This window comes from Amblyraja radiata, chromosome 38 (genome assembly GCF_010909765.2).
Source record: "Amblyraja radiata isolate CabotCenter1 chromosome 38, sAmbRad1.1.pri, whole genome shotgun sequence".
Lineage (NCBI taxonomy): Eukaryota > Metazoa > Chordata > Chondrichthyes > Rajiformes > Rajidae > Amblyraja > Amblyraja radiata.
This window is the reverse complement of record NC_045993.1, coordinates 16301072-16322827: the sequence shown is the minus strand read 5'-3', so window position 1 is coordinate 16322827 and position 21756 is coordinate 16301072. Positions and strand designations below refer to the sequence as shown.

Below are 21756 nucleotides of genomic sequence, written 5' to 3'. Positions count from 1 at the left end.
CGTGAGGCTGGTCTTGCAGCCTACCATGATGTGTTTGAGGGTCGCTGGAGTTGGGCAGAGGGCACAGGTTGGATCCTCGCCGTACCACTGATGGAGGTTCTTTGGTGATGGAAGCACGTCATAAGTCGCTCTGATGATGAAGCTGATCTTGCTTGCTTCCATTTCCCATAGTTCTTTCCAGCTGATCTTCCTCCGCTCCACACCTTCCCACTGCATCCATTGCCCCTGTTTGGCAAGAGAGACCGCCTTTGCACTTCTTGCGGCCTCCTCTTGTCGCCGCACCTCCTCGACCACCAATGTCCTCCGCTCTGATGTTGTGGCCTTTCGCCAAGTTGGTTTACTTGTCGTAAGGCCAAAGCCTCCTCTTCCCTGCTGGACTTGCCCCACGATGTCTTTGTGTCTCAGGGCTGATGAAGCTTGCTGTACTGCATCAGATGGCGTCCACTTCCGGCCAGTTACTAGGGGCGGCGCAACAGCACTGATGGTCTTGTCTCTAGAGTCCCTCAGTGTCATCTGAAGTCTTACTTTAGAACACTTGTATTCCTCTGTTAGACTAGTGAGAGGTAGTTCCAGGACCCCTTTGCCATATAGGCCGATGTTAGTTAGACATCGTGCGACCCCGAGCCATTTCTTCGCGTATGAAGTTATGGTTCGCTCCATCTTCTCCACAGTTGTTATTGGGGCTTCATAAATGGTCAGTGGCCACATTGTCCGAGGAAGGAGTCCAAACTGTAGGCACCAGAGCTTCAGTTTCCCAGGCAGTAGGGTCTGATTGATGTTCTCCAGGCCATTGACAATTTCTTGCCTTAGTTGTTCCACCTGCTCTTTATCCTTGAGACCTGCGTTGTACCATCTGCCCAGGCTTTTAACTGGCTGTTCAGACACTGTTGGTATAGGGTCGTCACCGATACAGAACCTTGTGTCTCTAAGCACCCCCTTGACTATGGAGATGCTTCAAGATTTACTTGGTTTGATCTTCATTCGGGCCCACTTGATGTTCTCCTGCAGCTTTCCAAGTAGCCGCTTGGTGCATGCTGCAGTAGTGGTTAATGTGGTCATGTCGTCCATGTATGCCCTGATGGGTGGCAGACGGAGCCCAGCCCTGGTTCGTTCACCGCCCACCACCCATTTTGAGGCCCTGATGATGACTTCCATGGCCATTGTAAAGGCCAAGGGTGAGACTGTGCAGCCTGCCATGATGCCTACTTCCAAGCGCTGCCATGTTGTACTGAAGTCAGCTGTTGTGAAGCACAGCTGCAGGTCTTGGAAATAGCTCTTGACCAGTGTGGTGATGAGCTCTGGTACATGGAAAAAGGCAAAAGATTCCCAAAGGAGTTCATGGGGAACTGAACCAAATGCATTGGCCAGATCGAGGAAGATCACATGTAGGTCTCTCTTCTCCTTCTTAGCTGCTTGGATCTGGTGCCAGATCATGCTTGTATGCTCCAAGCAGCCCGAAAATCCTGGAATTCCTGCTTTCTGTACAGATGTATCAATGTACTTGTTTGTTACCAAATAGGTGGACAGCCTTTGTGATACAATGCTGAAAAAGATTTTTCCCTCGACGTTGAGGAGACATATTGGCCGGAATTGGCTGATGTCTGACGCATCCTTTTCTTTAGGTATTAGCACGCCACCGGCCCTTCGCCACGCCTTAGGTATTGTTTGCTTCTTCCACACCACCCTCATGAGCTTCCATAGAAAGCGTTACACATCCGGTGCGTTCTTGTAGAGCTTGTATGGTACTCCATTTGGCCCCGGAGCTGATGCTGCTCTTGCTCGCCGGACAGTGTTCTCTACCTCTTTCCATCTTGGAGGGCTGGTGTCCAGGTTGAATTCAGGTGGTTGAATAGGCGGGATGTCATGTGGGATGACTAACTGCTCATGCCTTTTCGTGTCTTGGTGGGCCTTTTCCAGGTGTTCCTCCAATTCCCGTTTTGATGTTTTCAAAGTTCCACTTTTTTCCTTTGCGAAGAGGTCTTTGATGAACTTGAAAGGGTCTTTGTAGAACCGTGTTCTTGTGTGTTCTTTCTTCCTGCAAAGTTTCCTCAAGTTCTCTGCTTTTCGCAAGGTTGCCAATCGGCTCTTGATGTCCTCTTGGAGTAGCATGAGACCTTCTCTCTCTGCCTCAGTTGCTTTTTTCCATTGCTTTTTCAACTGTCTCCTCTCTCTGATTAGCCTCTCGATCTCCTGCTGCCTCCTGGACTTGATTGGTGTTGGTAATTTCTTTCCACCTCTCCCTTTACTCACCCCAAACCGTTCTTCTCCATAGCTGTAGATTGTGTTGCCCATCCGTTCAAGCTTTTCCACTGCTGTGCCCACTTGTTGCTCCAAGATATGTATAAGGTCACTGTTGACCGTCTCCCACTCTTTCTTTTCAACAGCTTTGGGCCATTTCACTCCAGGTTTGTGCCCTTTGATCATTCCCTCCAATGGAGGTCTTTGTCGTTGTTGCGTGGGCTCCTCCACCGGCATTTCTGTGCTTGTATCACCCTCTTCAGTGACATGGGTGCTGATGCTCTGCGAACTTTGGTTTGAGTCCTGTCGCTGTGCTTCACTCGACTGATTTGACCATTACCCTCTGGCGTCTCCCATTCAGCCACTGTTGAATCCATCTTGCTACTCCTGCATTTATACCCAACAGTTGAACCTTCTTAACCAACCTTCCATGAGGAACCTTGTCAAAGGCCTTACTAAAGTCCATATAGACAACATCCACTGCTTTACCCTCATCAATTTCCCTAGTAACCTCTTCAAAAAATTCAAGACGATTAGTCAAACATGACCTTCCAGGCACAAATCCATGTTGACTGTTCCTAATCAGACCCTGTTTATCCAGATGTTTATATATATTATCTCTAAGTATCTTTTCCATTAATTTGCCCACCACTGAAGTCAAACTAACAGGCCTATAATTGCTAGGTTTACTCTTAGAACCCTTTTTAAACAATGGAACAACATGCGCAGTACGCCAATCTTCGGGGACTATTCCCGTTTCTAATGACATTTGAAATATTTCTGTCATAGCCCCGGCTATTTCTACACTAACTTCCCTTGATGTCCTAGGGAATATCCTGTCCGGACCTGGAGACTTATCCACTTTTATATTTCTCAAAAGTGTCAGTACTTCTTTTACTTTGAAACTCATAGTATCCATAGCTACTCTACTTGTTTCCCTTACCTCACATAATTTAATATCCTTCTCCTTGGTGAATACCGAAGAAAAGAAATTGTTCAATATCTCCCCCATCTCTTTTGGCTCTGCAGATAGCTGTCCACTCTGTCTCTCCAATGGACCAATTTTATCCTTCGTTATCCTTTTGCTATTAATATAGCTGTAGAAACCCTTTGGATTTACTTTCACCTTACTTGCCAAAGCAACCTCATGTCTTCTTTTAGCATTTCTAATTTCTTTCTTAAGATTCTTTTTACATTCCTTATACTCCTCAAGCACCTCATTTACTCCATGCTGCCTATAATTATTGTAGATCTCTCTCTTTTTCCGAACAAGATGTCCAATTTCCCTTGAAAACCAGGGCTCTTTCAATTTTTACTGTTTCCTTTCAACCGAACAGGAACATAAAGATTCTGTACTCTTAAAATTTCCCCTTTAAATGTCCTCCATTTCTCTTCTACATCCTTCCCATAAAACAAAATGTCCCAATTTACTCCTTTTAAATCATTTCGCATCTCATCAAAGTTAGCCTTTCTCCAATCAAAAATCTCAACCCTAGGTCCAGTTCTGGCCCTCTCCATAATTATATTGAAACTAATGGTATTGTGATCACTGGACCCGAAGTGCTCCCCAACACATACCTCCGCCACCTGTCCCGTCTCATTTCCCAACAGGAGGTCCAGCACTGCCCCTCCTCTAGTAGGTACATCTATGTATTGCTGCAAAAAACTATCCTGCACACATTTTACAAATTCCAAACCATCCAGCCCTTTTACAGAATGTGTTTCCCAGTCTATGTGTGGAAAGTTGAAATCTCCCACAATCACTACCTTGTGCTTACTACTAATATCTGCTATCTCCTTACATATTTGCTCTTCCAATTCTCGATCCCCATTTGGCGGTCTATAATACACCCCTATAAGTGTTGCTACACCTTTCCCACTTCTCAGTTCCACACAAATAGCCTCCCTAGATGAGCCCTCCAATCTATCCTGCCAAAGCACTGCTGTAATATCTTCCCTGACAAGCAATGCAACACCTCCACCTCTTGCCCCTCCAATTCTATCACATCTGAAGCAACGAAATCCTGGAATATTTAGTTTCCAATCACAGCCCTCCTGCAACCATGTTTCACTGATCGCCACAACATCATACTTCCAGGTGTCTATCCAGACTAAGCTCAACCACCTTTCTTACAATGCTCCTAGCATTAAAATATGCACATTTAAGAAACCCCCCGTCTCTTCTTCTCTGTTTATTTCCTTTTTCTTCTTTCTCCACTTGTGTCCGAGTGCTTTCCTTCTCTGCTTCCTGCCTCCCATTCTGTCTACTAGCTTTCTCTATTTGAGTCCCTCGCCCCAACCGTTCCAGTTTAAAGTCTCCCCAGTAGCCTTTGCAAATTTCCCCGCCAGGATATTGGTCCCCCTCGGGTTCAAGTGCAACCCGTCCTTTCTGTACAGGTCGCACCTTCCCCAAAAGAAGTCCCAATGATCCAGAAACTTGAATCCCTGCCCTCTGCACCAGTCTTTCAGCCACGCATTTATCCTCCACCTCGCTCCATTCCTACTCTCACTGTCGCGTGGCACAGGCAGTAATCCTGAGATTGTTACCTTTTTGGTCCTTTTCCTTAACTCTCCTCCCAACTCCCTAAATCCTCCCTTCAGGACCTCTTCCCTTTTTTTACCTATGTCATTGGTACCTATATGTACCACAACCTCAGGCTCCTCTCCCTCTGATTTCAGGATATCTTGGATGCGTTGAGACACGTCCGAGACCTTGGCACCAGGGAGGCAGACCACCATCCTGGTCTCCCGACTGCGTCCACAGAATCGCCTATCCGACCCTCTAACAATAGAGTCCCCAATTACAATTGCCCTCTTCTTTTTGTCCCTACCTTTCGGAGCAACAGGGCCGGTCTCTGTGCCGGAGGCCCGTCCGCTGTTGCTACCCCCGGGTAGGCTGTCACCCCCATCCGTACTCAAACAGGAGTACTTATTTGCAAGGTGTACCGATATTGGAGTACTCACTCGTCCCTGCCTCTTGCCCTTCCTTAGCGTGACCCACATGTCTCTCTCCCGTGGTTTTGGAGTGACCACCTCCCTATAACTCCTCTCTATGACCTCGTCACTCTCCCTGACCAGACAGAGGTCATCGAGCTGCTGCTCCAGGATCCTAATACGGTCCCTTAGGAGCCCCATCTCGCTGCACCTGGTGCAGATGTGGACGTCTGGAGGGCCATCCGACACCATGACCTCCCACATCTGACAACCAGAACAGTACACTGCTCTGGCTGTCATTCTCCCGCCTTACCCTGGATCCGATACAAGTACAAGTACGAGAGCTAGATCTAAGAGCTCCAGTGTATCTAGCTCTCCCTTGAAAACATCCAGTGAATTAGCCTCCACTGCCTTCTGTGGCAGAGAATTCCACAGCTTCACAACTCCCTGGGTGACATAGTTCTATGTTATCCCACTTTCTCATCCACTCCCTACACACTAGGGGCAATTTACACAGGGTCGATGAACCTGCAAACCCACACGTCTTTGGGATGCGCGAGGAAACTGCAGCACACTGGTGTCGCAGTGGAGTTGTTGCCTTACAGCTCCAGAGATCTGGATTCAATTCTACGGGTGCTGTCTGTACGGAGTTTGCACGTTCTCCCTGTAACCCCGTGGGTTTTCTCCAGGTGCTCCAGTTTCCTCCCACACCCTGTAGACGGGTTTGTAAATGAATTGTTTTCTGTAAATTGTCCCTTGTGTGTAGGATAGAACTGGTGTATGGGGATCGTTGCTCAGCACCGACTCAGTGGGCCAAAAGGCCTGTTTCCATGCTGTTCTCAAACTAAACTAAACCAAACCCACATACAAGGAGAACGTGCAAACACCACACAGACAGCACGTGTGAGTTCAGTATTGAACCTGGAGGTCTCTGGGCTATAGGGAGGGAGTGGGGATGAGGGTGGGGGTGGGGGTGGGGGTGGGGGTGAGGGGTGGGGGTGGGGGGGTGGGGGTCGGTGGGGGTGGGGTGGGGTGAGAGTGGGGGGGGGGTGAGGAGGGGGGTGGGAGGTGGGGGGGAGAGTGGGGGGGGAGGTGGGGATGGAGGTGGGGTGGGGGGAGTGGGTTGGGGCGTGGGGTTCGGTCCGGGGTTGGGGGGGGGGTGGAGGGTGAGGGTGGGGGGGGGGGGTGGGGGGGGGGGGGGCGGGTGGGTGGCGGGGGGGGGGCGGGGGGGGGGGGGGGTGGGGGGGGGGGGGGGAGGGTGGGTGGGTGAGGGGGGGTGGGGCGGGGGGTGGGGGGGGGGGGGGGGTTGGGAGTGGGGGGGGGTGGGGTGTGGGGGGGGGTGGGGGGGGTGGGGTGGGGGGGGGGAGGGGGGGGGTGGGGGGTGGGGGGTGGGGCGGGGGGGGGGGGGGGGGGTGGGGGGTGGGGGGGGTGGGTGGTGGGGGGTGGGGGTGGGTGGGGGGAGGGGGGGGGGGGGGGGGTGGGGGTGGGGGGGGGGGGGGGGGGGGGGGTGGGGGGGTGGTGGGTGGGGGGGGGGGTTGGGGGGGGGGGTGGGTGGGGTGGGGGGGGGGGGGTGGGTGGGAGGGGGGTGGGGGGTGGAGGGTGTGGGGGGGGTGTGGGGGGGGGGGGGGGGGGGGGGGGGGTGGTGGGGGGGTGGGGTGGGGGGGGTTAGGGTGGGGGTGGGGGGGTGAGGGTGGGGGTGGGGGTGGGGTGAGGGTGGGGGTGGGGGTGGGGGTGGGGTGGGGGTGAGGGTTGGGGTGAGAGTGGGGGTGGGGGTGAGGGTGGGGGTGGGGGTGGGGGTGAGTGGGGGTGGGGGTGGGGGTGAGGGTGGGGGTGGGGTGGGGTGAGGACTGACGGACTAGAGGGGTAGAGCTGGCAGGGAGCGATGCTGACGGGACAAAGCCTGGCAGGTTACAGGTGGATACTGGTTCATTGGCAGGTCCGGACAGGATATTCCCTAGGACATTGAGGGAAGTTAGTGTAGAAATAGCAGGGGCTATGACCCTTCTAATAAGGTGGATGAGTTGAATGTGCAGATAGCTAAATGACTATGATATAGTTGGGATCACGGAGACATGGCTCCAGGGTGACCAAGGCTGGGAGCTGAACATCCAGGGATATTCAATATTCAGGAGGGATAGAGAGAAAGGAAATAGAGGTGGGGTAGCGTTGCTGATTAGAGAGGAGATTAACGCAATGGAAAGGAAGGACATTAGTTTGGAGGATGTGGAATCGGTATAGGTAGAGCTGCGAAACACTAAGGGGCAGAAAACGCTGGTGGGTGTTGTGTACAGGCCACCTAACAGTAGTTGTGAAGTTGGAGATGGTATCAAACAGGAAATTAGAAATGCGTGCGACAAAGGCAAAACCGTTATAATGGGTGACTTCAATCTACATATAGATTGGGTGAATCAAATTGGCAGGGGGGCTGAGGAAGAGGATTTCTTGGAATGTATGCGGGATAGTTATCTAAATCAACATGTAGAGGAACCAACAAGAGAGCAGGCTATTTTAGACTGGGTATTGAGTAATGAGGAAGGGTTAGTTAGCAGTCTTGTTGTACGTGCCCCCTTGGGCAAGAGTGACCATAATATGGTTGAGTTCTTCATTAGGATGGAGAGTGACATTGTTAATTCAGAAACAATGGTTCTGAACTTAAAGAAAGGTAACTTTGAGGGTATGAGACGTGAATTGGCCAACATTGACTGGCAATTAATTCTAAAAGGGTTGACGGTGGATATGCAATGGAAGACATTTAAAGACTGCATGGATGAACTACAAAAATTGTTCATCCCAGTTTGGCAAAAGAATAAATCAGGGAACGTAGTACATCCGTGGATAACAAGGGAAATCAGGGATAGTATCAAAGCGAAGGATGATGCGTACAAATTAGCCAGAAAAAGCAGCATACCGGAGGACTGGGAGAAATTCAGAGACCAGCAGAGGAGGACAAAGGGCTTAATTAGGAAAGGAAAAATAGATTATGAAAGAAAACTGGCAGGGAACATAAAAACTGACTGCAAAAGTTTTTATAGATATGTGAAAAGAAAGAGATTAGTTAAAACAAATGTAGGTCCCTTGCAGTCAGAAACAGGTGAGTTGATCATGGGGAACAAGGATATGGCGGACCAATTGAATAACTACTTTGGTTCCGTCTTCACTAAGGAAGGCATAAATAATCTGCCGGAAATAGCAGGGGACCGCGGGTCAAAGGAGTTGGAGGAATTGAGTGAAATCCAGGTTAGCCGGGAAGTGGTGTTGGGTAAATTGAATGGATTAAAGGCCAATAAATCCCCAGGGCCAGATAGGCTGCATCCCAGAGTACTTAAGGAAGTAGCTCCAGAAATAGTGGATGCATTAGTAATAATCTTTCAAAACTCTTTAGATTCTGGAGTAGTTCCTGAGGATTGGCGGGTAGCAAACGTAACCCCACTTTTTAAGAAGGGAGGGAGAGAGAAAACGGGGAATTACAGACCAGTTAGTCTAACATCGGTAGTGGGGAAACTGCTAGAGTCAGTTATTAAAGATGGGATAGCAGTACATTTGGAAAGTGGTGAAATCATTGGACAAAGTCAGCATGGATTTACAAAAGGTAAATCATGTCTGACGAATCTGACGACAGATGGCACAATGGGCTAAGTGTTCGGCTGGCAACCGGAAGGTAGCTGGTTCGAATCCCGCTTGGAGTGCATACTGTCGTTGTGTCCTTGGGCAAGACACTTCACCCACCTTTGCCTGTGTGTGTCCTTGGGCAAGACACTTCACCCATCTTTGCCTGTGTATGTGAATGTAATTATGTGAAGCACTTTGGGGTCAATGCAAGTTGACTAAAAATGTGCTATATAAATAAAGAAATTTAATTTAATTTAATTTATAGAATTTTTCGAGGATGTAATTAGTAGCGTGGATAGGGGAGAACCAGTGGATGTGGTGTATCTGGACTTCCAGAAGGCTTTCGACAAGGTCCCACATAAGAGATTAGTATACAAACTTAAAGCACACGGCATTGGGGATTCAGTATTGATGTGGATAGAGAACTGGCTGGCAAACAGGAAGCAAAGAGTAGGAGTAAACGGGTCCTTTTCACAATGGCAGGCAGTGACTAGTGGGGTACCGCAAGGCTCAGTGCTGGGACCCCAGCTATTTACGATATACAGTATATTAATGATCTGGATGAGGGAATTGAAGGCAATATCTCCAAGTTTGCGGATGACACTAAGCTGGGGGGCAGTGTTAGCTGTGAGGAGGATGCTAGGAGACTGCAAGGTGACTTGGATAGGCTGGGTGAGTGGGCAAATGTTTGGCAGATGCAGTATAATGTGGATAAATGTGAGGTTATCCATTTTGGTGGCAAAAACAGGAAAGCAGACTATTATCTAAATGGTGGCCGACTAGGAAAAGGAGAGATGCAGCGAGACCTGGGTGTCATGGTACACCAGTCATTGAAAGTAGGCATGCAGGTGCAGCAGGCAGTGAAGAAAGCGAATGGTATGTTAGCTTTCATAGCAAAAGGATTTGAGTATAGGAGCAGGGAGGTTCTACTACAGTTGTACAGGGTCTTGGTGAGACCACACCTGGAGTATTGCGTACAGTTTTGGTCTCCAAATCTGAGGAAGGACATTATTGCCATAGAGGGAGTGCAGAGAAGGTTCACCAGACTGATTCCTGGGATGTCAGGACTGCCTTATGAAGAAAGACTGGATAGACTTGGTTTATACTCTCTAGAATTTAGGAGATTGAGAGGGGATCTTATAGAAACTTATAAAATTCTTAAGGGGTTGGACAGGCTAGATGCAGGAAGATTGCTCCCGATGTTGGGGAAGTCCAGGACAAGGGGTCACAGCTTAAGGATAAGGGGGAAATCCTTTAAAACCGAGATGAGAAGAACTTTTTTCACACAGAGAGTGGTGAATCTCTGGAACTCTCTGCCACATAGGGTAGTCGAGGCCAGTTCATTGGCTATATTTAAGAGGGAGTTAGATGTGGCTCTTGTGGCTAAGGGGATCAGAGGGTATGGAGAGAAGGCAGGTACGGGATACTGAGTTGGATGATCAGCCATGATCATATTGAATGGCGGTGCAGGCTCGAAGGGCCGAATGGCCTACTCCTGCACCTAATTTCTATGTTTCTATGTCTATGACAGAAATATTTCAAATGTCATTAGAAACGGGAATAGTGCCGGAGGATTGGCGTACTGCGCATGTTGTTCCATTGTTTAAAAAGGGGTCTAAGAGTAAACCTAGCAATTATAGACCTGTTAGTTTGACGTCAGTGGTGGGCAAATTAATAGAAAGGATACTTAAAGAAAATACATATAAGCATCTGGATAAACAGGGTCTGATTAGGAACAGTCAACATGGATTTGTGCCTGGAAGGTAATGTTTGACTAATCTTCTTGAATTTTTTGAAGAGGTTACTCGGGAAATTGATGAGGGTAAAGCAGTGGATGTTGTATATATGGACTTCAGTAAGGCCTTTGACAAGGTTTCTCATGGAAGGTTGGTTAAGAAGGTTCAATGGTTGGGTATTAATGGTGGAGTAGCAAGATGGATTCAACAGTGGCTGAATGGGAGATGCCAGAGAGTAATGGTGGATGGTTGTTTGTCAGGTTGGAGGCCAGTGACTAGTGGGGTGCCACAGGGATCTGTGTTGGGTCCACTGTTGTTTGTCATGTACATCAATGATCTGGATGATGGTGTGGTAAATTGGATTAGTAAGTATGCAGATGATACTAAGATAGGTGGGGTTGTGGATAATGAAGTAGATTTTCAAAGTCTACAGAGAGATTTATGCCAGTTGGAAGAGTGGGCTGAAAGATGGCAGATGGAGATTAATGCTGATAAGTGTGAGGTGCTACATCTTGGCAGGACAAATCAAAATAGGACGTACATGGTAAATGGTAGGGAATTGAAGAATGCAGGTGAACAGAGGGATCTGGGAATAACTGTGCACAGTTCCCTGAAAGTGGAATCTCATGTAGATAGGGTGGTAAAGAAAGCTTTTGGTGTGCTGGCCTTTATAAATCAGAGCATTGAGTATAGAAGTTGGGATGTAATGTTAAAATTGTAAAATTGGTTAGGCCAATTCTGGAGTATGGTGTACAATTTTGGTCGCCTAATTATAGGAAGGATGTCAACAAAATAGAGAGAGTACAGAGGAGATTTACTAAATGTTGCCTGGGTTTCAGCAACAAAGTTACAGAGAAAGGTTGAACAAGTTAGGGCTTTATTCTTTGGAGCGCAGAAGGTTAAGGGGGGACTTGATAGAGGTCTTTAAAATGATGAGAGGGATAGACAGAGTTGACGTGGATAAGCTTTTCCCACTGAGAGTAGGGAAGATTCAAACAAGGGGACATGACTTGAGAATTAAGGGACTGAAGTTTAGGGGTAACATGAGGGGGAACTTCTTTACTCAGAGAGTGGTAGCGGTGTGGAACGAGCTTCCAGTGAAGGTGGTGGAGGCAGGTTCGTTTTTATAATTTAAAAATAATTTGGATAGTTATATGGACGGGAAAGGAATGGAGGGTTATGGTCTGAGCGCAGGTATATGGGACTAGGGGAGAATACGTGTTCGGCACGGACTAGAAGGGTCGAGATGGCCTGTTTCCGTGTTGTAATTGTTATATGGTTATATGGCAGATGGGGGGAGTCATTGCCACAGGATGGAGATGGAAGAGGGCAACAGGCGTCAGCTACAGAGAGATGGGGGAGGGGGGGGGGGAGATATAAAGCTAGAGGGAGAGATTTGGGTGGGAGGGGACGGGGAGGCGTGGGGAGAGGGACAGGATAGTGGGAGGAATGTGTGTTCTGCATGTTGGGGAGGGCAGAGGGAGGGAGAAGAGGTAATGGAGGCACTATTTACAATGCAGGGGTGGCACAGAAACCCGGGTTCGATCCTGAATGCGGGTGCTGGCTGTACGGAGTTTGTGGGTTCCCCCCGTGACTGCCTGGGTTTCCCGAGAGCTTCGGTTTCCTCCGACACTCCAAATACATACAGGTTTGCGGGCTTGGTATGAATGTAAAATTGTCCCTAGTGTGTGTAGGGTAGTGTCAGTGTGCGGGAATCGCTGGTCGGTGCAGACTAGGTGGGCCGAAGGGCCTGTTTCCTGTTTTAACTCTAAAACTAAACCTCCCTGACTCCAGCGGGTTTACAGGGCTTCGGCCCAACTTGGTCGGCATGGACAGGTAGGGCCGAAGGGCCTGTTTCCCTGCTGTACAGTTCTATGATCATAACAAACAGTGTCTTCATTAAGGCAGAGCAAGATCCCATGATAATGACCAGAGTATTTATTAATTACAACCCAACAGTAAGAACAGGCCCTTCGGCCCACCGAGACCGCACCGACCAGCGATCCCCGCACATTAAAACTATCCTACACACACCAGGGACAATTTACATTTATACCAAGCCAATTAACCTACAAACCTGTACGTCTTTGGAGTGTGGGAGGAAAACGAAGATCTCGGCAAAACCCACTCAGGTCACACGGACCTGAGTGGGTTTTGAACCTTGTCAAAGGCTTGTCTGTACAAACTCTGTACAGACAAGCACCTGTTGTCAGGATGGAACCCGGGTCTCTGGCGCTGTAAGGCAGCAACTCTACCGCTGCACCACCGTGCCACCTAGAGGTATTCAGTCATTGCTGGTGCCCACCCAGAGCTGCCCCTCTCCCCACACGCTCCTAGTTAACCCCACCTGTCAGACACTGTCCCAGCCCCCTCCCCAACTCCCGCACTGACCCCTGCCCACGGGAGGTTACTGACCTCTCCCAGGAACCAGGCGATGAGGAACCCGAAGAGGATGGCATCGTTGGCTTCCCGGTCGTGCCAGGGCACTCCGATGGCACAGCAGTCCCACAGCTCCGCCTTCCAGCGCTCCAGGTTCCAGGAGGAAAATCCCACGTCAAACAGGATCACGCACGGATTGCCCTCGATCAGCCACTTCCCAAAGTAAACCTGCCAAGGAAGCAATCGACCGCAGGAGTCACTAGCGGCCTTGGAATGGACACGAAATGCTGGAGTAACTCAGCGGGTCAGGCAGCACCTCTGGAGAGAAGGAATAGGTGACGCTTCGTGTCGCGACTGAGAGTCAGGGAAGAGGGAAACGGGGAATGACCAGGATGCTGTGCCTGCCGCGATTCCAGAGAAACAGATTGTTATGATTGAAAGTTACAGCATGGAAACAGGCCATTCGGCCCACTGAGTCCATGCCGACCGTCGATCAACCATTCACACTAGTTTAGTTTAGTTTAGAGATACAGCGCGGAAACAGGCCCTTCGGCCCACTGAGTCCGCGCTGACCAGCGATCCCCGCACACTAACACTATCCTACACACACAAGGGACAATTTACGTTTATATCAAGCCAATTAACCTACATACCTGTCTTTGGAGTGTGGGAGGAAACTGAAGATCTCGGGGAAAATCCACACAGTCACAGGGAGGACGTACAAACTCCACCCGAAGTCAGGATCGATCCCGGGTCTCTGGAGCTGTGAGGCAGCTGGCTGAGCCTGTCTTTACTTGCTGGTGTCTGTGGAGAAGATCGCTGCAGTCCATGAGATGTAGTGCACTCACAGTGGCCGCTAGGATACTGACCCAACCACTATAAAGGAACGGCCATATGTTTCCAAGTCAGGATGGCCGTAACTTCCAGGCGCTGGTGTTCCCTGAGTTTTTGCTGCCCTCGTCCTTCTAGCCAGACGACGTGGTGAGTCTTTGCCGAAAGATGTGGATGTAGTCCGGTCCATCACACAGGCCCAGACTCCATGCACACTTCATCTCAGGAACACAGCCAACATTCTCAAAGACTTGTCCCACCCCAGTCATTCCTTCTTTCCCCGCTCCCCTTGGGCAGAAGGTACAGAAGCTTGACAGCGCACACCACCAGACTCAGGAACAGCTTCTTCCCCTCTGTTATCAGACTCCTGAACGGTCCTTCCATAAGCTAGGGCACTGATTGATTAGTTTAGTATAGTTTATTTTAGAGATTCAGCGCGGAAACAGGCCCTTCGGCCCACCGAGACCGCGCCGACCAGCGATCCCCGCACACTAACCTCCACACACAAGGGACGATTTACATTGATACCAAGCCAATTAATCTACAAACCTGTACGTCTTTGGAGTGTGGTTGGAAACCGAAGGTCTCAGAGAAAACCCAAGTGGGTCACGGGGAGAATGTACACACTCCGTGCAGATAGCGCCTGTAGACAGGATCGAAGCTGGGACTCTAGCGCTGTACTTGCGTTTGACGTGATTGTATCTACGTATAGTATTACGTGATCTGATTAGATAGCGTGCATAGGAAAGCTCATCGTATCGGGTTTACACATGACAATAATAAACCTCACCAAAGCTCCGTGGGTTGCTCCAATGCGTCCCGTGGTGGGTCCACACTGCCCCCATGTGTCAGTGACGGAGCGAGTGAACGGTTGTGGATGAGGAGCGGATCCAACATCACAGCGACTCAATGGTGTCGTGGTCTCAGAGTGAGAAGGTTGTGAGTTGACAAGGAGTTGTGGGCTGCCCTGAGGGAGGCTCGGCCAGCATGGTCAGAGGCACAGCCTGCGGTGGATATTGACCCACCCCCTTTCCCATGGACAGTAAAGAGGTAGAATTGTTGCCTTATAGCGTCAGTGACCGGTTTCGATACTGACTACAGGTGCTGTCTGTACAAAGTTCGTGCCTCCTCCCGATGACGGTGTGGGTTTCCCTGTGTGCTCTGGTTTCCTCCCACACTACAAAGATGTTAGTTGGTTAATTGATTTCGGTAAATTTTAAATTGTCCCTAGTGTGTGCGGGATAGTGTTGGTGTATGGTGGGGTCGCTGGTCAGGGCGGACCCGGGTACCGAAGTGTTTCCGCGCTGCATCTCTAAAGTCTAAAGATCCCACGGCACCCATCACAGGCACGGAATCGTCCAGCTACACTGAGGCAGACCAGCACAGCATTTACGTCAGTCTGCTTACTGGGACACAGTTGAGATACAAGGACTGAGCACTGGAGCACAGCTCACACGGGGATACCCAGACACTCAGGCCTGCAGGGCCGGCCTTAAGCCGATTCGACTGATTGCTCCCAATTGGGCCCCGCGAGTCAGGGGGCCCCGCGCCAGAGTAATCTACTCTCGGCTCGGGTAGATCTACCCGGGGTGGAGGGGGGAGAGAGAGTAGAGGGGGGGCGGGGTAAGAAAGGGGTAGACGGGGAGGGGGAATGGAGAAGGCGGTTACGAGGGGGAGGTCGGTCGTTCGCTCACGGCAGCGCTCACCGCCCCCTATATCGCCGTGCCTTCACGCACACAGCCCGGATAACCCCTCTCTATCCAAGGAGACGCGGGGGGAACAATCCACGGAGGGGCCGGGCCGGGAGTGGAGCAACGTTTAACAAACATCGGCATCAGCTCACACCAGCGCCGGACTTCTTACTCCTTCTATCCCTCCTCCTCCTTCAGCTCTACTTGCCCTTTCTCATTCGATCTCCCTCCGTTGCGCCGTACCTCACGCCGTGCTCGACAGCCCGCCAGAATTCTGTCCCTCCCCCCCTTCTGTCCCTCCCTCCCTACTTCTCTCCTTCCCTCCCACACAGACAAACATCAAGCATCAAACAAATAACACACACAACACACAACTAAGTTAGGATGGGATAGAAGCCCAAAGCCCAAAAGTTAATGCCTGGACTAGTTTTTCACCAATGGTTATTGGTTTTCCAGGATCTAGTTAATTAAATTACTTTTTTTCATTTCACAGCCACTAAAACAAGTGGTATTGTAACTACATACTTTTCAGAGGTAATCTACACATTTTGTTTGTTACTTCTAGGCTTACATGTATGCAATTTTGTATTAAAATGTAGCTTAGATCTGTTTGGTCCATTAACTCGCAGCACACATTTTGATTACTTTCCATTCTACCATAGATTTATATTTCTATGATTCTACAGACCTTGGCTGGGAACCTGGGCTCACCAAAATTATTCCCAATTGGGCTCCGCACCTCCAGCAGGCCTGCTCTGCTGTTGGATGAGATCACACCCTCCCCATGTACAACACCCTGTACTCATTCCACTTTGAGCTGATGCCATCCTAGAATCCATCAGAAGGAAGTCTGAGAAGGAAGTCTGAAGCTCCAAGCAAAGACAGCTCGAGCTAATGGCAGCTAAAAAACAGAGTGCTGGAGGAAGTCAGTGCGGGCAGCAACATCTCTGGGGGTCATGTTCCTAAGGTCGTAAGTGATAGGAGTAGAATTAGGCAATACTTCCTCTTCTTTGATCCTCAGTTTCCATAGCCACTCTACTTGTTTCCCTTACCTCACATATTTCAATATCCTTCTCCTTGGTGAATACCGAAGAAAATAAATTGTAGAAATCTATCTCTCGCTCCTCTCCTGCCTTCTCCCCACAACCTCTGACACCTGTACAAATCAAGAATCTATCTATCTCTGTCTTAAAAATATCCATTGACTTGGCCTCCACAGCCTTCTGTGGAGAGAATGGACAGACAACGTATTGGATCGGAAGCAATGTGTTCTTCCAGCACTTTGTGGTTTGTTCAGGATTGCAGCATTTGCCGTTCCTTGTGTCTCTCTGTCAAATACGATGCACACCCACAAAAAAAACAAATTACACATCTATCTGTCTGTCTATCTGTCTGTCTGTCTGTCTGTCTGTCTGTCTGTCTGTCTGTCTGTCTGTCTGTCTCTAAAACTCTCATCTTGTTTGTTTGCAGGTTTGATTTTGTACCACTATTTGCGCAAAGACGGTACACAATAGCGCTACGATTTTGCCCCACTTTACTCACCATTGTCCTGTGCTGTAAATGAAACAAGTTTTGTTCCAATCGATGGTATATTTTAAGTTATTTGGGTTTTTAAAAAAAACTTAAAACAGCGCCCCCACGCAGGCATACGCGGGAGACTTCCCGTGTGCATCTTTACTGGTGTCGCAAATGGCACCCGACGGGTCCTCAGCTGCGTCTGCACAGTTGGGGCCTTTCCAGAAATTTTATCGCCATCTTTTATTCACAGCGGCGACACAGGTAAGATTTAAAAAACAGCATTTTACTGCTACTCGCGGGGATCCGTCGTCTTGGCACTGAGGCTGAGACTGGGGCTGGTGCTGGGTTGATGGCTGCCGCCGGCTCCAGGGACACGGAGAGGCCGGACAGAGAGAGGCCGCGCCCATCCGAGGCCTGGCGCTGAGCCTGGTGCTGAGGGCGCCGACGGATGCTGCTCCTCTGGGCACGCAAGGAGGGAGAGGATACTTTCAAGAGAGAGCTAGATAGGGCTCTTAAAGATAGCGGAATCAGGGTATATGGGGAGAAGGCAGGAACGGGGTACTGATTGGGGATGATCAGAACATGATCACATTGAATGGCGGTGCTGACTCGAATGGCCTATTGTCTATTGTCCCACTTAGTCTAGTATGTATTATAATAATAATTATTATTATAATAATTATTATTATTATATTACTAAAACTCTCATCTTGTTTGTTTGCAGGTTTGTGTTGTACTTCTATTTGCACAAAAAAAGTCCACGATAGTGCTACAATTTTTGGCCCACCTTACTCACCATTGCCGTGTGGTGTAAATGAAACAAGTTTTGTTCAGATTGATGGTATATTTTAAAAGTAATTAATGTTTAGAACTTAAATTAGCAAAACAGCACCCCTACCCACGCATGCGCAGTTGGGGAGGGTTCCCGTGCGCATCTTTACTGCCGCCACAAAGGGCACCCGACGGGTCCTCAGCTGTGCCTGCGCAGTTGGGGCCTTTCCAAAATTCAGATCGACATCTTTTTTTCACAACGGCGACACGGGTAAGATTACTTCCATTTTATTGTTGCTCCAGGCCCACGGGGACGGGCTCTGGGGGAGGTGATGGGCCATGCTGTCGATCCGGGGCATAAACAGATAATGGGCTATTAATGTTCAGAGTTTTGTCCGAGCCAAGTTTAATAGCCCGATGGGTGATGAGGCTGGCTCTGAGGCCGACGGCTGCTACTGCTGCTCCGGTCCTGCGCGGTGGGCTCTGGGGTGGGGAGAGGCCGCGCTGAGGATCTGAGGCCTTGGCGCAGAGCCTGCCTCTGAGGGCGGCGGCGCTGCACCTCCGGCCATGCAAGGAGGGAAAGGTACGGCACCCTCAAGATCCTGGGGAGGTGAGGAGGGAGTTGTGGGGGTGGAGGGGGAATAGAGGGAGAGGAGGGCAGGGGGGGAGGTGAGGAGGGATAGTGGGGGGGATTAGAGGGAGGTGAGAAGTGGGGGAGGTGGGGATAGAAGGATAGGAGAGGGTAGGGAGGGGAGAGGAGTTATGGGAGGAGGGAGGGAGTGACTGAGGAGAGGAGGAGAGGGGAAAGTTGAAGAGGAGGGGGAGGGAATGCTGGGGGATGAGGGGAAATGAGCCGCGCCTGCGCAGTTGGGGGTTGTGGGTGGGTGGTGGAATATTGCTTTGGGGGAACAGGTTGCTTTGGGGGAACGGGTGAGTGGTGGAATATTGCGTTGGGGAACGGGTTGCGTTGGGGGTCCAGGCCTCCCGGGACACTTAGTCCAGTATAATTCTAAAAGAAGGAAGACCTTGCAAAATAATAAGACATTAGTACAAAAAAGGGAACGGAACCATCATAGCAACAACTAGAGAGCAGACCTGAACTACTGTTTACCTCATTGGACACGTTAGTCAGAGGGTGGTGAATCTGTGGATATTTTTATGGCAGAGATAGATAGATTCAAGGTTCAAGATTCAAGAGAGTTTATTGTCATCAATAAATAAACTGATAAAGTGCAAATAAACAGATAATGGGCTATTAATGTTCAGAGTTTTGTCCGAGCCGAGTTTAATAGCCCGATGGCTGTGGGGAAGTAGCTATTCCTGAACCAGTCCATCATCGGCTCTGACCTCCCTACCATCGAGGGGATCTATCTCAATCACTGCCTCAAAAAGGCTGGCAGCATCATCAAGGACCCACACCATCCTGGCCACACACTCATCTCTCCGCTACCTTCAGGTAGAAGGTACAGGAGCCTGAAGACTGCAACGACCAGGTTCAGGAATAGCTACTTCCCCACAGCCGTCAGACTATTAAACACAACTTCAAACAAACTCTGAACTATAACAGCCTATTGCACTTTATCTGTTTACTGATATGTGTATATATATATTCTATGGTATACGGACACACTGATCTGATGTGTATTCATGACTACAATATTCTGTTGTGCTGCAGCAAAGCAAGAATTTCATTGACCTATCTGGGACACATGACAATAAACTCTCCTGACTTGACTAGTAAACTGTTTCGATGTGTGTCGGTATTGCAGCTGAGCTAAGGGGATTACAGAGGTATGAGGGAAGAGCTGGCTAAAGTTGACTGGAAAGCGACCATAGCAGGGATGACGGTGGAACACCAATGGCAGGAATTTCTGGGAATAACCCAAAAGATGCAGGATCTTTTCATTCCAAAGAGGAAGAAAGATTCTAGAGGGAGAAAGAGGCGACTGTGGCTGACAAGGGAAGTCAAGGACAGTATAAAACTAAAAGAGAAGGTGTATAGCGGAGCAAAGATTAGTGGGAAGCCAAAGGATTGGGAAGCTTTTAAAGAACAACAGAAAGTAACTAAAAAGGCAATACGGGGGTGGGGGGGGGAAGATGAAATACGAAGGTACGCTAGCCAATAATATAAAAGAGCGTTTCTTCAGTTATATAAAGAGTAAGAAAGAGGCAAGTGTGGACGTTGGACCACTGGAGAATGATGCAGGAGATGTGTTATTGGGGAATAAAGGAATAGCAGAGGAGCTGAATACCTTTTCTGCATCAGTCTTCACAGTGGAAGACACCAGCAACATGCCTGAAATTCAAGAGAGTCGAGGGTGGAAGTTAGTTGAGTGGCTGTTACTAGGGAGAAGGTGCTTGGGAAGCTGAAAGGGCTGAAGTCACCTGGAGCGGATGGACTACACCCTAGGGTTCTGAAAGAGGTGGCTTTAGGGATGGTGGAGGCATTGACAGTGATATTTCAAGAATCACTAGAGACAGGAGAGGTCCCAGATGATTGGAAAATTGCCAATATTACCCCGTTGCACAAGAAGTGAGCAAAGCAGAATAGTGGGAACTGTAGGCTGGTTAGTCTGATTTTGGTGGTTGGTAAGAATTTAGAGTCTATAATAAAGGATGAGTTTACTGAGCACTTAGAAGTTGACGATAAAATAGTCCAAAGTCAGCATGGCTTTGTGTAGGGGAGGTCTTGCTTGACAAATTTCCTGGAATTATTTGAAGAAGTAAATAGCAGGACAGACAAAGGAGAGTTAGTTGATGTTGTTTACTTAGATTTTCAGAAAGCCTTTGATACTGTAAGTTGCCACACGTGAAGCTGCTAAGGAAGATGAGAGCCCACGGTATCAAAGGGCAAGTATCAAACCAGCATGGATAGCAGGTTGGCTGGATGGCAGAAGGCAAAGAGTGGCAATAAAGGGGGATTTTTCTGGTTGGCTGCGAGTGACTAGCGGAGTTCCGCAAGTGTCAGTGCTGGGGCCGCAACTTTTCACGTTGTATATTCATGATTTGGACGAGGGGATTGAAGGCTTTGTGGCCAAGTTTGAGAATGATACGAAAATAGGTGGAAGGGGCAGATAGTGTAAAGAAAGCAGGGACTCTGCAGAAGGAGTTGGGCAGGTTGGGAAAGTGGGCAGAGAAGTGGCAGATGGAATATAGTGTAGCAAAGTGTGGAGTCGTGCATTTTGGTAGCAGGAATAAAGGCGTAGACTATTATCTAAATGGGAAGAGAATCCTGAAATCGGAGGTGCAAATGGACTTGGGAGTGCTGGTGCAGAATTTCCAAAAAGTTAATCTGCAAGTCGAATCGTTAGTGAAGAAAGCAAATTCAATGCTAGCATTTATTTAAAGAGGGTTTGTATACAAAAACAGGGATGTAATGCTGAGGCTCTAGAAGACGCTGGTCAGGCCGCATTTGGAATATTGTGAGCAGTTTTAGGCACCATATCTGAGGAAGGATGTTCTGGGTCTGGAGAGGGTCCAGAGGAGGTTTACTAGAATGATCCCAGGAATTAATAGGTTAACCTATGATGAGCGTTTGTCGGCACTGGGCCTGTCCTCGCTGGAGTTTAGAAGAATGAGGGGAGACCTCATTGAAACATACAGGATAGTGAAAGATTTGGATAGATTGGATGTGGAGAGGATGCGGGGGAGTCTAGGACTAGAGGTTATAGCCTCAGAATTAAAGAACATTCTTTAAAGAAGGAGATGAGGAGAAATTTGTTTAGGCAGAGGGTGGTGAATCTATGGAATTCTTTGCACGGAAGGCTGTAGAGGCTGAGTCGGTGGATATGTTTAAGGCAGAGATAGATAGATTTTTGATTAGTATGGGTGTCAGAGGTTATGGGAAGAAGGCAGGAGAATGGGGTTAGGATGGAGAGATAGATCAGCCATGATTGAATGGCGGAGTAGACTTGATGGGACGAACGGCATAATTCTACTATCACTTATGACCCTATGACTTGAATTGAAGGAGGTTTGGTGAGGCTCGGACTCTACATTTCCTTCTCAGACGTCCTGTGACACTATTCTGTGAACCTACTTTAAAAATT

General features: G+C 49.0%; 1 protein-coding gene across 1 annotated transcript in view; it reads right to left on the bottom strand.

Annotated features, from left to right (window-relative positions):
• The window catches only part of LOC116966823 (glycogen [starch] synthase, muscle-like), a 185169-nt gene that overhangs the window by 141024 nt on the left and 22389 nt on the right, over window positions 1–21756 (bottom strand). The window contains exon 6 of the mRNA XM_033013163.1: window positions 12933–13124. Within this exon, the coding sequence (XP_032869054.1) occupies window positions 12933–13124 (192 nt within the window). The remainder of the gene's footprint in view (window positions 1–12932; window positions 13125–21756) is intronic.